At 34.9% G+C, this 16,716-nt stretch overlaps 1 protein-coding gene across 2 annotated transcripts in view; it reads right to left on the bottom strand.

Moving 5' to 3' along the window:
- The window catches only part of LOC126765224 (uncharacterized), a 41,187-nt gene extending 27,639 nt beyond the window's left edge, over positions 1-13,548 (bottom strand). For both annotated transcript variants that reach the window (XM_050482866.1, XM_050482867.1), the window contains exons 1-6: positions 13,377-13,548; positions 2,714-2,903; positions 2,130-2,655; positions 1,889-2,071; positions 1,726-1,833; positions 1,542-1,671 (exon numbers count right to left, since the gene is read on the bottom strand). In XM_050482866.1, coding sequence (XP_050338823.1) covers positions 1,542-1,671; positions 1,726-1,833; positions 1,889-2,071; positions 2,130-2,655; positions 2,714-2,903; positions 13,377-13,481 — 1,242 coding nt within the window. In that variant the 5' untranslated portion in view covers positions 13,482-13,548. The remainder of the gene's footprint in view (positions 1-1,541; positions 1,672-1,725; positions 1,834-1,888; positions 2,072-2,129; positions 2,656-2,713; positions 2,904-13,376) is intronic.
- Positions 13,549-16,716: the final 3,168 nt, after the last annotated feature.

Raw genomic sequence — 16,716 nt, 5'->3', positions numbered from 1 at the left:
TGCTTGCATCAACCAATAAAGCGGATTTAATTGAAACCAAGAAGAAAATTGGAAATGAATTTAAAGTAATTGATAAAGGACCACTGAAACACTTTTTAGGAATGACATTTCAGCGCAAAGGGGAAACTGGAGCAATTACAGTCAGCCAATCTAATTATATCAATGAACTTTTAAAGCAATATGATATGATTAATTGTAGGCCAGTTTTAACTCCACTTGAACCTAAATTTCAAGTTAAATGCAACAACGAAAATTGCAAGAAAGTTGATCAAACGAAATATCAGTCACTTATTGGTTCGCTTATGTATTTAGCAATTTTAACAAGACCCGATATTTTACACGCTGTTTCTAAATTATCACAGCGTAATAAAGATCCACACATCGAACACGAGACAGGAGCCAAACATATATTACGATATTTAAATAAAACATGTGATTATAAATTGCATTATTTAAAGACAGGAAAGTCGATTGAAGGCTATGCAGATGCTGATTGGGGTAGCGACGCTACGGACAGAAAGTCTTATACGGGATATGCTTTCTTTTTGGCAGGTAGCGTATTCTCTTGGCAATCTAAGAAACAAAACACAGTTGCACTCAGCAGTACAGAAGCGGAATACATGGCGATGTCCGCAGCAGCAAAAGAAGCCACATATATAAGAAAACTTATGCAAGAAATCGGGATTGATCCAACGAATAATCCTATAAAAATCAACGGCGATAATTTGGGGGCACAACAATTAATTAAGAATCCTGTATATCACTCCCGCAGCAAGCATATTGATATAAAATATCATATACGCGAAGTTTTAAATAGTAGACAAATTTCAATTCATTACGTTCCAACAAATGAGATGGTTGCCGATATACTAACGAAAAACTTAGAAAAATGTAATCATCATAAATTTGTTAAACTTTTGGGATTAGAATAATACATAAACATATTTGGGCTGTTACTGTTGCAGTTAATATTGTGTTGAGGAGGAGTGTTGAAAGTACTTGCAACACAAACTACTTGTTGTAATTATTATATTCTAATCATTGTATATTTCTTGTGATTTGTCTTATAAAGAAAATTTATTTTTCTTTCTGAATAAACGATTCTTCCGAACAAAAACGTTTCTACATTTAAATTATAAACTTTAACAAAAACAAATTAAAAATTTAACATCTGCTATTTTATGACTCATTTTTAACTATCGTGGAACTTCCTACCATTATTTTTGTTTTGTTTTCGTAAGCATCTTGATACCTACTTATGTATATGGTGAAATCTAATGAACGTAACATATACACAATATTAAAAATATATATGTACATAATATATCTGTGCATATTATGCATATCACATTACATACATATTTACTACATTCGTACTTGCTGTGACTTGTTTTTGCTGCATACCTCTGTAAGAGAAACCCTACCCATGTACCTGCATTAGCGAGAAACTGGGATTAGTTAGAAACCTCTATAAACCAGAATGAGATTGTGCAGGGTAAGCTTGAATTTATTTCCATCTGATTAACATTTTGTACACCTACCTTCGATAAAGTAGAGGATATATCTTGCATATCCTTCAGCATTAAGTTAATCAATAAATCACTTCGACTACCTTGATTAACAATTTTGCACCATAAAGTAATGACATCGTATATTTTCCCATTTAAACGCCTAAAAAAAATTTATTTAATATCAGTTATTGCTAAATGTAAAAGTTTAACTTACATATAAGTTTTTTTTTGTTCAATTACGATTGTATGTGTACTAAGTTTAAGCATATCTCCCAAAATCATCCATATTTGTTTATAGTTCTTCCTTAAATTGCTTTTCAATCTAAAAATATATACACAATTAAGTATAGCATTACTATAATTTCATTTCTGCTTACGTTATCATTAAAGCCTTCAAAATTTGTAACAGAATGAAATAAAATTCAGGTAGGAGTAGATTACGCATCATACCAATAATTGTTTTTTTTCTGTTTGTGAATAAATGAACAACGTTCAAGGCACCTTTTATAATTCCAAAGATTTTGTTTGTGTTGACAGGTTTTTCACTTAAAAATGGTTCCCTTTTTAAAAAGAATAATTAAGTCAATTATTTAAAAATTAAGTAACTCATTAATTTACCGTAATGTCACAATAAAATATACCGCCACATTTTTAAAGCGTATGAAAACTTGTGAAATTCTTTTTATTGGATCATCACAAAGTTGCAACATGGGAATATTCAAAGGTTCGCAATTAATAGGTTCAATCACTGGATAATTTAATACTCCTAAAAATGAGTCCGACAACGTTTGTAACATATCTAAGAGTCCTTCTTGATACGTCTTCCAAAGATCCTTCACTGCTATTCTATTCGAACCATATTTCGATATAGAAAGCAGATGATGATAACATTTAGCAGCACTTTCCATTACATTATGATTGGGGGAATCCATAAATTGAGACACAAAATCTTTAACTATGCCACTACTTTGAACACTATATTCAGGGTAAAATTGTAACAGAATAACCATAATACGAAGAACCGCCAAATTATTTGCAGGAGTGTAACAATTTTGACTTATTATTTCAAGAATATTCTTGACGTAATTGCAACCAAAAATTTTGCGAGATTCCTCTGAAGTGTAAGCCGACTTAGCAAGTACGCCTAGAAAAAAATGTTTTGATCAAAACTTAATTTACACCAATCAAATTATAAAATATACCAAGAATTGCAAGTAGTTGGGTGGCATCCCGACTCTCTTTGCATGACACATATAGCTTTAAAAGTATTGAAGTCCAAAGGCAAGTTTTTTTATTCGTCTTTTCATTGTAGATCCCATTTAGTAACCGAAGCACTAATGAATAATTTCCAGAATTTCGCATAGAGGAACATACGACTTTTTCCAAGGCAACCTGTTTTTTAAATAAAAGGATCAATAACAAGCAACAAAGTTGAAGTCAACTACAGGTAGGGTAGGGCTGAGTTTGATTAATTGAACAATACATTAACAGATTCAACATTCATTCGGTTCGGTCATTCGGTTAAACCGTAAATCATTATATTGCATATTGGGCGCCTAATATTCACTATTTTATTCGATAACTTTAAGATACTTTGAAGGTAATTTAATGACACAATTCTTGTAAGCCCCTGCAGTATTTATTTTCCGATTTCTTCCCGAGTCCTCCTGATTAAAAAATATACAGGGTTATAGGTACCGCAAACGCTTAGTTTACGAGATATTCGACCTTAAAGTTCAAAAATTCGCAAAATTCGAACATTTCAAGAAGCTATTTACCACGTTAAACCCACTTTATTCACATTTTTCTCTTCAAATTAATTAAATTGCACTATAATCTTTTGAATAAATCCACATTTTACACTTTTAGCAGGTTTTTTATTTAAAAAATCTCTATTTTAAAAATTACATTTTACACTCGTTTGAACCTCATTTGTTTACCAAAAATTATGAAGAAATGGAGCGCTGACATGTGATGACAAGGCAATTCGCTGAAATTCCTCTTTTTCGCAAAAATTCCTCTATTCATGCATATGGATACTTTCTTTTTTAAATTTATTAAGCAAATAAGTAATATTATATACATGTATTAGTGATATTATATGATAATATTATATATACATACATATGTATAAGTAATATTATATAATAATGTTACGTAATAAAGTGTAAGGTTACAGTACAGTACGAAAACTCAAATTTTGTTTCAATATGAGTGCATGATAACCGTAAAATATAACCAATAATAATTTTATGATAAAGTAAATTTTTTTTGGTTTTTATATCTATCAGCGATTTCCATTTATTTTTTATGATACATTGGTTTGTATTTTAGGTGAAGATATATATATTATTATATTTAAAATATGAGTTTTGGATATAAAGTGGTTATATTTTACGGTTATCATGCACTCATATGGAAACAAAATTTGAGTTTTGGATATAAAGTAGTTATATTTTTTGGTTATTATGCACTCAAACTCATATTTTAAATAAAATATATATATCATCACCTAATATACAAACCAATGTATCATAAAAAATAAATGGAAATCGCTGACAGAAATAATAATCAAAATTTATCAATTTTATACCGAAAACTTAAATTTTGTTTGAATATGAGTGCATAATAACCAAAGAATATAACCACTTTCACCACTTTATAACAAAAAGTCAATATATTTTTTTATTTTTAACGCAGAAAGGAGTCTTACGCGAAAGTACTTCAGTATTCGCTCGGCCGAAGGCCGCCAACGCAGAAAAGAGTACTACGCGATATTACTTCAGTCACCCCGGGTATTCGCTCGGCCAGGGTTATTGTCTGAGAGCCCGGCCGAAGGCCCCCAACGCAGAAAGGAGTACAACGCGAAAGTACTTCAGTCACCCCGGGTATTTGCTCGGCCAGAGTTATTTTTTTAGAGCGCGGCCGAAGGCCGCCAACGCAGAAAGGAGTACTACGCGATAGTACTTCCGTCACCCCGGGTATTCGCTCTGCCAGGGTTATTTTTTTAGAGCGCGGCCGAAGGCCGCCAACGCAGAAAGGAGTACTACTCAAAAGTACTTCAGTCACCCCGGGTATTCGCTCAGCCAAAGTTATTTTTAGTTAGGAGTACTACGTGATAGTACTTCAGTCACCCCGGGTATTCGCTTGGCCAGGGTTATTTTTTTACAGCGCGGCCGAAGGCCGCCAACGCAGAAAGGAGTACTACGCGCTATTACTTCAGTCACCCCGGGTATTCACTCGGCCAGGGTTATTGTCTGAGAGTCCGGCCGAAGGCCGCCAACGCAGAAAGGAGTACTACGCGAAAGTACTTCAGTCACCCCGGATATTCGCTCGGCCAGGGTTATTTTTTTGGAGCGCGGCCGAAGGCCGCCAACGCAGAAAGAAGTACTACGCGAAAGTACTTCAGTCACCCCGGGTATTCGCTCGGCCAGGGTTATTTTTTTAGAGCCCGGCCAAAGGCCGCCAACGCAGAAAGGAGTACTACGCGAAAGTACTTCAGTCACCCCGGGTATTCGCTCGACCAGGGTTATTTTTTTTAAAGAGCGGCCAAAGGCCGCCAACGCAGAAAGGAGTACTTCGCGAAAGTACTTCAGTCACATAAATTACGTATTACACAAAAAAGAATCACACGATAAAACAAACAAAGAAAAATTGTTAAAAATCCTACATATTTACTGTTTAAGATGTGGCAAGGCCTCATAATTGTAAACAATCTAACGTTTTCAACGATGGGTGTGCGAAGTGATTTTTAAATTAATAAATTTAGGTAAAATATAGCAAAATAAAAGTAAAATGTAAGCTTATTTCAAAGCTTAGAGTGTGTATTTAAATATACAAAGTAAAAAATGTGAAAAAATTTTGTGAAACATAAAGAAATAACATGTTTTCTTAGTGCAAATTTTTGAACTTTTAATCGTGAATATTTTAAAAAATATTAGTAATTTTTACATTATTTTTGGATATTCCTCCTCTGGAGAAGCTCCCCTATCCGTACATACCCCCATTTATACGGAATTTCGGTGTTTTTACCCCTCCGCCAAAGTAATCGGAATCGTGCCCTATTTACCATGACCTGACTTTTTTTTTTGGTTAACTGCTATGGCATCCATATATTGACCTTCTTTTTGTATCCAGCTTTCACTCCAAAACAGAGGAAGAGGGAGGATTCTAGCACTGAGCTCTCTTACTGTGTGCTCAGAGTAAGTCAAACACTGTCTGTCCCCACAACCGATAACATCGACCAACTTCATTATTGTAGTCGTTCAGATGTCTGAATATAGCGGAATGAAAACTCCAAAGCCGAGGAATTTATAAGGGAGGGAACCTTTGTCCCGATTATGTCAGGATGGAACCATGGTGAGATAGTCAAAATTGATATAACCGCCTTATCAAATTTATGCTTTGTCTATTCATGATCAATACTTAGGAGTATTAAAGTATCACTATATACTAACGTTCTCAGGTGCCCAAGAGGAATCATTATTGGCTCCGCATCGACATTTTAACCAAACTTAACTTATTTTAATGATACTTTACGGATTTAGCTCCTGGCCAATAGAAACAGTGCTTAAATTACATGCTTTCTACAATTGGTCTTCCAGAACTGCGTCTTTGACAAAAAAATGACCGGAGCGGAATCGACTAAACAAACATTGCCCATAATTGGCTGTTACATTATCAGAACTACATTTTCAGCCGCCTTGTTCAAATACATATACCGTAATCTGATCACAATTATGCAACATGAGTTTCAGATTGCTAAAACCATACAGTTATGTGAAAAATAATAAGGGCAGTGGTATGCAGTTAATGAAATTAAAGATTATCTTGAAATGTGGGGGAATCAACGGCAATTAACTAATCAAATTAATTGAGAACAAACTAAAAATAAGTTTTTTTTTTCAATTTTACCCATTTTTTTTTTGCAAACACTTGTATTTTATTTGCATTTGTTTTCAATTTTGCGATGTTAACATGTGAATAAAATAAGGACACTTCGTAGTTTACTATAAAAATACCATAGGGGTATTCTCTTGCTCTTGCAATATTGCAGATTGCAAAAATACTATACCGAAATATACAAGAGCACGAGAGCACCCATTGCAGAATCTAGTGATATATGAACGGCTGATTCGGTGAATTTATTGTGAATGACTATTATGCAAAACTTTTGTGAAGTGAACAGTTTAACAACGCTCAATCCATTAGGCAATTTTCAGTAGAAATGCAGTTAGCTATAACCTTATATCGTTTGGGTTCATCGGGTGAAAGTGCGGCGATTCGGAAAGTAGCTACACTGTTTGGTGTAGTAGATGGTGAATCGCTTTACAAGATTACAAAGAGAGTATTTTCGTCAATTTTGGAGTTAAAATCTAGATATATCACTTGGCCAGATACCAATGAAAGACAAAATATTGTTAAAACAACGTACAATGAGTTGCCGCATTGCATAGGGTATATTGATGGTACTGAATTGAAACTTGCAGAAGCACCAGTTGTTAACCATTCGGCTTATTTTTCAAAAAGCCGAATCTATTCCATAAAGGCACAAGTTGTATGTGATTAACAGTTAAGGATTCGGCATGTAGTAGTGGGACACTTTGGTAGTGTACACGATGCTCGCATGTTTCGTACTAGTGCTCTCTCCACTCAGGAAGGCTCACTATTTTCTTCTTCTCAATGGCTAGCAGGAGATTCTGCTTATCCATTGCAGACCACTCCTATCACGCCATTTCGAACAAATTCACAACAAATGGACTATTCAAAGCGTAATGCATTCAACTTGCGTCATAGCAGATATCGCGTGAGGATTGAGCATTGCTTTGGGATTCTAAAAGAACGCTTTGGCAGCCTCAAAGAATTAAGAACACATATTCAGGACGAACAAAGTCATGTTCCAACTGGATTATTGTTTAACATCTTCAGAGCTACTTCTAACGATATTGAATACGTAGACAGTATAGTTGTCGATAACGACGAAGAATCAGATGAATTTCCTTCACATAAAAATGGCCGCCGAATAACTGAGGCAAAAGCCAAGCGCATATCTTTGTACACAATAATGTTTGGTGATCAATAAAACGTTAATTAGTAATATATGTATGTTATACTACTGGTATTAGGTATACCAACTCTATTTTTGATATAACTATTTATATAAGTTCATACTTACGAAACCTAAAGAAATAATCTAACTGCCATGAATAATCATAAATAAATACAAATGTTATTTAGTATATTTAATTGTTTTTATTTTCATATTTTTTTCAATTTCATACATAGCCAATCTTTCTTTCATTTCTAATTCTAACATTTTGAATTTTACCTCAGTTTCTATTTTTTTCAACTCTATGTCTAATTTTTTTGACTCAATGTCTAACTTTTTTTCTTGAACTTTGTTTTCCTCCTCGAATTATATTTATCAAACTCTAGTTTTTTCGCTTCCATAGCAATTTTTTCTGCTTGGATAGCCGCCAATTGTCCAACGGATGATTTCGGAGGACGAATTGACCGTTTTCATGTTGATACCGGTGCGATCGGAGATGCGGCATTTGATGGCGCAGCAGGTACACATTCTTCCAGGAATTCTGCTTCGAATTCTGGTGCAGGACTAACCGGACATAACTGAGGCGAAGGAAGGTTGCTTTCAACCAGTAACGGTGGCGTGGCCGGCAACCGCTTTTCAAATATTTCCCTCAGCTGGACGTAGTATGGACACATTTTAGCAATTTTTGCTTAAATTAGTAAAAAAAATGTTTTATTTACAATAAATTTAAAATATCTGTATAATACTAACCTTCGATAGTTCTGCCGCCTGCTTCATCTTGTAGTCCTGCACCCGTTGACGCGAGCCAGTCATTGGCTTTACGGTACTGCGCCTTCAAATGTCGGACCTTCCACAGCACCAGATCTCATGAGACATCCAACTGCGAGTTATGTAAAAATCGTTTATAAAACAATTGCGCAGTTGGAGCCTGAAATAATAGAAAACCGAATTAAATAAAAAATTTAAAAAAAAAAACGTATCAACTCACCTCAACTTCCGCCTCTTCCATTAAAAACTCTATTATAGAGTGCACCTCACTCTCCTTCCACTACTTGTTGGGCTGCTGCCTTTTCCTCTTCGCCGAGGGCGCAACTTCGCTGTTCATATTTGTGGAAAACTGTAAAAATTCTTTAGAAATTAAAAAGAAATTTTAAAATCTGTTTAAAACTTACCTTTCTCAACAATTTAACGACGTAATATGTCTTTATGTAAAATGGCAACTACAAAAGGGTTGCAATTATATTTTTGCGTGACATTGCACGCAAATATACATAGGTTTTGGTCTGACATATTTTACAGCCCTTGCAAATATTTTTCTGCGTGTGTTTGTTGTTGTGCCGTTGTAAATCTGCAATTCTTGCACCGTGCACCGGGTTTTGCAAGAGCAAGAGAATACCCCTCATATTATATAAAAAAGTAACTGGTTTTCATTCAATTGTGATAATATAAATTTCTAAGTAGTTTAATATTTTGTTGAAAATCGATGGTTGTTTAGAACTTATCGACACCGCTTCGGCATAAAATCAACCAGATTTAGGCAGACGAAACCCGAAATTGCATTCGAAGAATTTTGAAAAGTTGAAAAAGCTCTTCATTATTACTTGGGCACTTTTTTCTGAACGACTCTTTCACTGTATTCAACAAATTTTTAATGGATATTAGATCGGGGGACTAGGGTGGCCACTCCTTTATTGACCCTAAACCAATCTTTTGTATACTTAGCCGTGTTTTTTTCTCGTTGTCCTGCATAAATATCCACCTAAGTGGCATATTATCTTCAGCGTTCTATAGCATAAATTGCTATTGCCACACAATCAGTTGCCTTCATAGTTCCCTTTATCCTATGCAGTTAGCCCAGACAATTGTATGAAAACGATCCCCAAACCATAATGTTTCCGCCAACATGTTTAACGGTCTTTATCGTATACATAGGGTTATGGGCTGCATTATTCGGTATTTTTACATAATGAATGCCTCAATCAGAATTAAATAAGTTGACTTTTGTTTCCTCAAGCCCGAAAATGTTACGTTTGTTATTTAGGCCAAAGGACATATCCTTCAGCACACTTAAGCCTTTGTTGTACGGTCAACATAGGCCCTTTTCTCGTGCTTCGGCTCTTCAGATTTTCCTTTATAAGTACTTTGCGGTTAGCTGATGATCATATTTTATAAGCTTTGACGAAATAAATGGATTTTTCTTAACACAACACTCTATATTTTTTTGACAAACAATGCTAATTTTGACTTCCTGCCGCGTGTTTCAATCTGGGGAACCCATTTTACTGCTTGTCCAACCAGTGTTTTGGAAGCATTCAGTAAATTCGCTACTTTTCTGTACAAATTTCATTGTTTCAATAAATATTTAATATGTTCTCGAGTTTTCGGATCGCAGTACTTATCCTTTCACATATCGATGCAATCAAAAGAAAAACAGGATTTTAATTGATTTATATTAAAACTAAAAGAATTATTTTTGCCTTCTCTCTGCAGAAAACACGTTTTAGTAAAACGATTTTCGTTATTGTTTTTAAAAAGCACACTGTCCTTATTAAATCGCACAACTGCTTGCGAGGTTTGTTAAGAACAAAATGGCTATTTACGAAATGTGTGCAAACACTTTGTATTTGTGTAACAGAATCTGTTTTTTTATAAATAAGGAGTGTTAAAAAATGCCGTTAACTGACGGAAATTTTAATGATCTACTTCAATTTTATTCTTGTCTCGTTTTTATGCATCTCTGTCCTTATTATTTTTCACATAACTGTATACTGAAAAAGTAATGGACATCTTTTTGAAGACTTATTCATAATTAAAATTGCTGAATTTATGAAGTTTATATAAAAAAAACTGGGCACGATCCCGATTACTTTGGCGGAGGGGTAAAAAACCGAATTTCCGTATAAATGGGGTATGTGCGGATAGGGGACCTTCTCCAGAGAAGAAATATCCAAAAATAATATAAAAATAACTTTTATTTTTTAAAATATTCACGATTAAAAGTTCAAACATTTGCACTAATAACACATGGTATTTCTCTATGTTTCACTGAATTTTTTCACGTTTTTCACTCTGTATATTTAAATATACACTCTAAACATTGAAATAAGTTCACATTTCACTTTTATTTTGGTATATTTTACCTAAATTTATTAATTGAAAAATCACTTAGCACACTCATCGTTGAAAAGGTTAGATTGTTTACAATTATGAGGAAAACAAGCCTTGCCACATCTTAAACAGCAACTATGTAGGATTTTTAAGAATTTTTCTTTGTTTGCTTTTTCGCGTGATTCTTTTTTCTATATTAACTATAAAAAAATTCTTTCTACATATGTATATGTGTAATATGTGATTTATGTGACTGAAATACTTTCGCGTGGTACTCCTTTCTGCGTTGGTGGCCTTCGGCCGCGCTTTAAAAAATAGCCCTGGTCGAGCGAATACCCGGGGTGACTGAAGTATTTTCGCATAGTACTCCTTTCTGCGTTAAAATAAAAAAAACATATTGAGTTTCGTTATAAAGTGGTTATATTTTTTGGTTATCTTGCACTGATATTGAAGCAAAATTTGAGGTTTCGTTATAAAATGGTTAAATTTTGGTTATTATATCTGTCAGCGCTTTCCATTTATTTTTGTAATACTTTTTTTATATATTAGGTGACAATATACATATATAATATTATCATATAATATTATTATATAATATTATCATATAATATTATTATATAATATTATTATATAATATTACTATATAATATTACTTATTTCTTTATTAAATTAAATAAAGAACACATCCACATGAATGGATAGAGGAATATTTGGGAAAAAAGGCATTTCAGCGAATTTCCTTATTATCACATGGCAGCGTAATTTTTCGTCGTAATTTTTAGCACACACATGATGTTCACTACGAGTGTAAAATGTAATTTTTAAAATAAAGATTTCTTGGGTAAAAAGACTGTGTAAAATGTGGATTTATTTAAAAGTTTATAGTTTAATTTAATTAATTTGAAATGAAAAATGTGAGTAAAGTGTGTTTAATGTGGTAAAATAGCTTGTTGAAATGTTCGAATTTTGGCAATTTTTGAACTTTAAGGTCGAATATCTCGTAAACTAAGCGTTTGCGGTACCTATAACCCTATATATATTTTTTAATCAGGAGGACTTCCTCTTTCAACGGTACCTTCAAATCGCGGCGCCAAAGAAATCGGAATTGTGCCAAAAACTGATTAAAAATATTGAGTATGTACGTTTTAGAAGAGCAAAGAGTATGGACTGATAGAGGAGGTTCTCCAGATTAAGAATATAAATCAAACTTCTACTGACTTATGTATTTTGAGGTAACTTTCCGTTCAATTCTATTTACTCAGATAATAACAAAAGGTAGCATACTCACAAATAATCAGTGATACCATATCTACATATTTTGCAAACGAACCAAAAGAAATAAAGAACAAATATCACATTTTGGGTAACAGACAAAACTATTAACAAAATACATTTGACGGGTAAATTTTAGAATAGCATCCCCGGATTTCGGGGTTAAAATGGGTATGTACGGATAGAGGAGGTCCTCCAGATTACGAAAATATATACATATAGCTGCCGCTGACTTATGCTTTTGAGATATTTGCATTCAAAGTTCAAAAATTCAACTATTTAAAATGCGTGTTTCTCCCATTTACAATGCATTTTATAGTTATATTTTTAACTTTTATATCCACTAACACTTCACTAATTCCTTTCTAAACATTTATTTTATATTAAATAGTGCAAAAGTAACATTTATCCAACATTTAACTTTTGTTCAATTATTTGTGTTCACACAATAACATAGGGTTGCATTCTAACTAATAATCAGTGCTACCTTACGTTCATGTTTTAGAGAAGAACTAAATGAAATAAAGAATACAAATAATACCCCAATGACAGGAAATATATAACACATTAATTTTCCGCATACAATTCCTTTAAGCATTGGAGGCCTTCGGCCGCCCTTCAAAAACATAACCCTCGGTCGGACCAACACCTGGGCTTGCTCAGTTCTTTTGCGTTGAACTCCTTTTTTGGTGGGGAGCCTTCGGCCGCGCCTCAAAAAAAAATAACCCTGGCCGATCCAGCACCGGGATTTATAAAGATAATGAGAATTCTGAAAGGTTTTACATTACTCATCACACGATAATGAATTTAGTTATGACCCCAGAATCTTTCTTTTTTCTTATCTTTATTCCGTTACAACATATGGTAACACTAATGTTTTGATTGTTTACAACAATTTTCTTATTTTATGAATAAATGGATTTTTGCTAAAGTTTGATAAGGAATTAAAGTTATTTTTGCACTATTTATTATTAAATAAATGATTAGAAACGAATTAGTGAAGTGCTAGTGGATATTAAAGTTAACAATATAAGTGTAAAATGCATTATAAATCGGAGAAAGACGCATTTTAAATAGTTGATTTTTTGAACTTTAAATACAAATATCTCAAAAACCATAAGTCAGCGGCAACTATATACTAAATATATATATTCTTCCCATTCCCATTTTAACCCCGGGGGGTGCTATTCTAAGTCGCTGCCCATTTAACAATGAAATACAACGTAACCTAAGATTAACCATTGTTTCAACACATTTGCTTAAAATATTTTAAAATCGATGTGAGAATATTTTTTCAATGAATCTACAAACAAATTATGAAACTGGCTTCATACCATTATTGGCCTTTTGTTAAGAGTGTTAAAATGTATAATTTATACTATCAACAAAATAACAATCACAGATTAACAACGCTTTTAACACACATACTTAAATACCTTAAGGTCAATGTCAGAATACTCTTCTAATGAATCCACGAATAAATTAAGAAACTTGCTTCCTACTATTTCTTCAAACAACTTCATACTTTCGTTCATATTCATTTATGTATTAGAAACTTTGCCGTAATGTGACTTCTACAAACCAAAAGTGTTTAACATGTTATATGGAATATCGATCAAATATATCGACAATTTATCCACATGCAATGTTTCAGAAATCGATATATGTACGAGCCTATTTGAAGTGAAAGCATACCTAGCAATAAGGGTTTCCGTTAGCAAGCGGGTAAGCGACTTATTATTGTTCACTTTTGCAAACGTTGAACTATATTCTCTTGTTCTACTTAAATTATATAGATTTGTTACATTTTTTTGTTAAGAATGAATACAGAAGGTGCGCCAATTCACAATCGTCTTTCTCAATAAATTGACCGAATCAGCCGTTCATATATCACTAGATTCTGCAATGGGTTTACTCTTTTAACTTCGTCCGTTCATATATCACTAGATTCTGTAATGGGTGCTCTCTTGGTCTTGGATATTTCGGTATAGGATCTTTGCATTTTGTGTCATCGTGCAATCTTTCACGAGTAAGAAAATCCGCTTATTTGCTAGTATTGGTCAGAAAGTGGGAAAAAAGAAACACATCGCCATTTGTTGTTAAATGATTTTCTCGCTCTAACTAATGGCATATACGGCATGCTGTCTTGTTCTAACAGGATAGGAAGATTCACATGCTCTTGCAAAACCCTTGCACGATGCAGGAATTGCCGATTTTTTCCACCTAATGCAACGGCACAACAACAAACACACGCAGAATATTATTGCAAGGGCTATAAAATATGTTAGACCAAAACCCATGTTTACTTCCGTGCAATTACACGTAAAAATATAATTGCAACCCTGTGCTAGCTGTCATTTTACTTATATACATATTTTGACGTTAAATTGTTGAGGAAGGTAAATTTTAAATAGAATTTACAATTTCTATTTAAATTATAAAGATTTGTTACGGTTTTTTTTAGTTAGTGTTATTGTTAGCAGTTTGTTACCTTTAACGTATAATCATGTTAGCAGTAATAAGCATATCTGCTACCTCGATTTGTTACTTCTAACAAATTCAATTCCTTTAAATAAAATTTAGTATTTTTTATATTACATTAAAATCATATTTACTTAAGCTAATTACTAAAATCAAACTTGGCGGCGAAGAACTGATAAAGATCATGCATCAGCTTCTTTGTAAAATATGGTCGGACGAAAGCATGCCCAACGATTGAAATTTAAGTGTGCTCTGCCCAATCCACAAAAAGGAAAACCCGTTTTTGTTTTTTAATACTTAAGTTGTAAGGAAGCTTTTTACTGCCCCTGCTTTTTACACGTATAAGTTGCTGAGGTATACTCGTCGTGTCCAGGGTTCGTTACATTAAATTTGTAAACATTGGGGCTCTTCTGCGAATCGTACTTTATTTTTTTTGTATTATAATTTTAATTAAATTTACAAAATTTTCTCTTGCGTTCTAATGTCGGCGCCCAAGGAAATTGCTGTCATGGTAACGGGTGTCACTTCATCTGCATGTCTGGTTTCTCAATCTTCTTGTGTTTCTAAAAGTTGCGTGGTTTTCCCGTTGTATTGTGAACAATAGGGTGTGCCTTTATGGGTTGTATGGACTAAATTCTTTATAGATATTTAGTTCTTACAAAGTACCGTCACTATGAAATTATGCCCTTAAATTCGTGTGACATAATTTATGGATGGCCCCTTATCAGTGTGGCTTTAGACCTGGCAAATCAACAACCGACCAGATACTCACTATGCGCCAAATCTTGGAAAAGACCCGTTAAAAGAGAATAGACACACATCACCTCTTTGTCGATTTCAAAGCTACTTTCGACAGCGCGATAAGGGGCTGCCTTTATGCCGCGATGTCTGAATTTGGTATCCCCGCAAAACTAATACGGTTGTGTAAACTGACGTTGAGCAACATCAAAAGCTCCGTCAGGATTGGGAAGGACCTCTCCGAGCTGTTCGATACCAAACGAGGTTTCAGGCAGGGCGACTCCCTATCGTGCGACTTCTTCAACCTGCTGCTAGAGAAAATAATTCGAGCTGCAGAACAGAATCGAGCAGGTACAATCTTTTATAAGAGTGTATAGCTGCTGTCGTATGCCGATGATATTGATGTCAACGGCCTCAACACCCGCGCCGTTAGTTCTGCTTTCTCCATACTGGACAAAGAAGCAAAGCTAATGGGTCTGGCAGTAAACCAGGACAAGAAAAATATCTCTTGTCGTCAAACAAAGAGTCTTCGCACTCGCGTCTTGGTTCTCACGTCGCTTTTGACAACGTCCGGAGTGTTTTACGTGGGCACCTGCTGACGACAGCCTTACTCCACGGCGCTCAAAAGCACAGCGGATCAAATCAATGCGTTGATCAGCGCCCTGAGAATGCTAAGCATTTTCAGTACCAATTGGCAGTGTGGAATGGACACACTAACCAACTTGGTAGGGTTCGAGGCCCATCTAAAACCTCTGCCGTGCTTTGGGTCTGGCACCCGGTTGCAATGCAACTCATCATTCAACTGACAAAGTCAGTTCTTCCCGCGATTTGGGTTTTAACCACAACCACCACGATATTCCCCGAGGGGCCAGTCCGCATGAGCAGGTTGGAGTTACCTCCAAGGGCTCTTGCTCCCCGTGGTACCAGAATTAAGTCTCCGGTCAGACCTCGTAGCCGAAACTACTACCAGTTGAGCTTCCATACGGCTCTGGACTGGTGGGCAGGGGTTGGACCCCATACACAAATCACTTACACATACCAATCATACAGAAACTAACCCTAACTTCCAGCTAACCGCCTTCGCCGCTTAAATAGTTCACGCGCAAACGACCCTAACTGTTCGGTATTCCGACTAGTGGAGATCACACCACTAACATCTAATTGTCCATCAGTCCAGCTAATCCCCATACCACCCAAATCCCTAATGTCCGAGTACATCGGGCACTCCGCAATCAAATGCGACCAATTTTCCGACCCTGCCCCACAAAAACACCCCGACGTATCCGAAAGGTGACTCTGATGCAAAAATGCATTCAGAGGCCCATGCCCCGTAAGCAGGAAACCCAGACTCAGACATAATCTGAAATCTGGGTTATCTTCAACGAACCCCACGTCCCGAATGTACTCGTACGTCACTCGGCCGTTAGGACTATTGTCCCAACGTTTTTGCCACCTACACCTGATCCTATCATCTAGGAGCCTCTTGCTCCCTAGATATCCCTCCCTCTCCACATCATCGTCGGAAATCCAGTCATTCCGCAGCAATGACACACTCAA

Source organism: Bactrocera neohumeralis, unplaced genomic scaffold (genome assembly GCF_024586455.1).
Source record: "Bactrocera neohumeralis isolate Rockhampton unplaced genomic scaffold, APGP_CSIRO_Bneo_wtdbg2-racon-allhic-juicebox.fasta_v2 cluster10, whole genome shotgun sequence".
Classification (NCBI taxonomy): domain Eukaryota; kingdom Metazoa; phylum Arthropoda; class Insecta; order Diptera; family Tephritidae; genus Bactrocera; species Bactrocera neohumeralis.
Note: the sequence above shows the minus strand (reverse complement) of the source record. Positions and strands in the feature narration are given on the sequence as shown.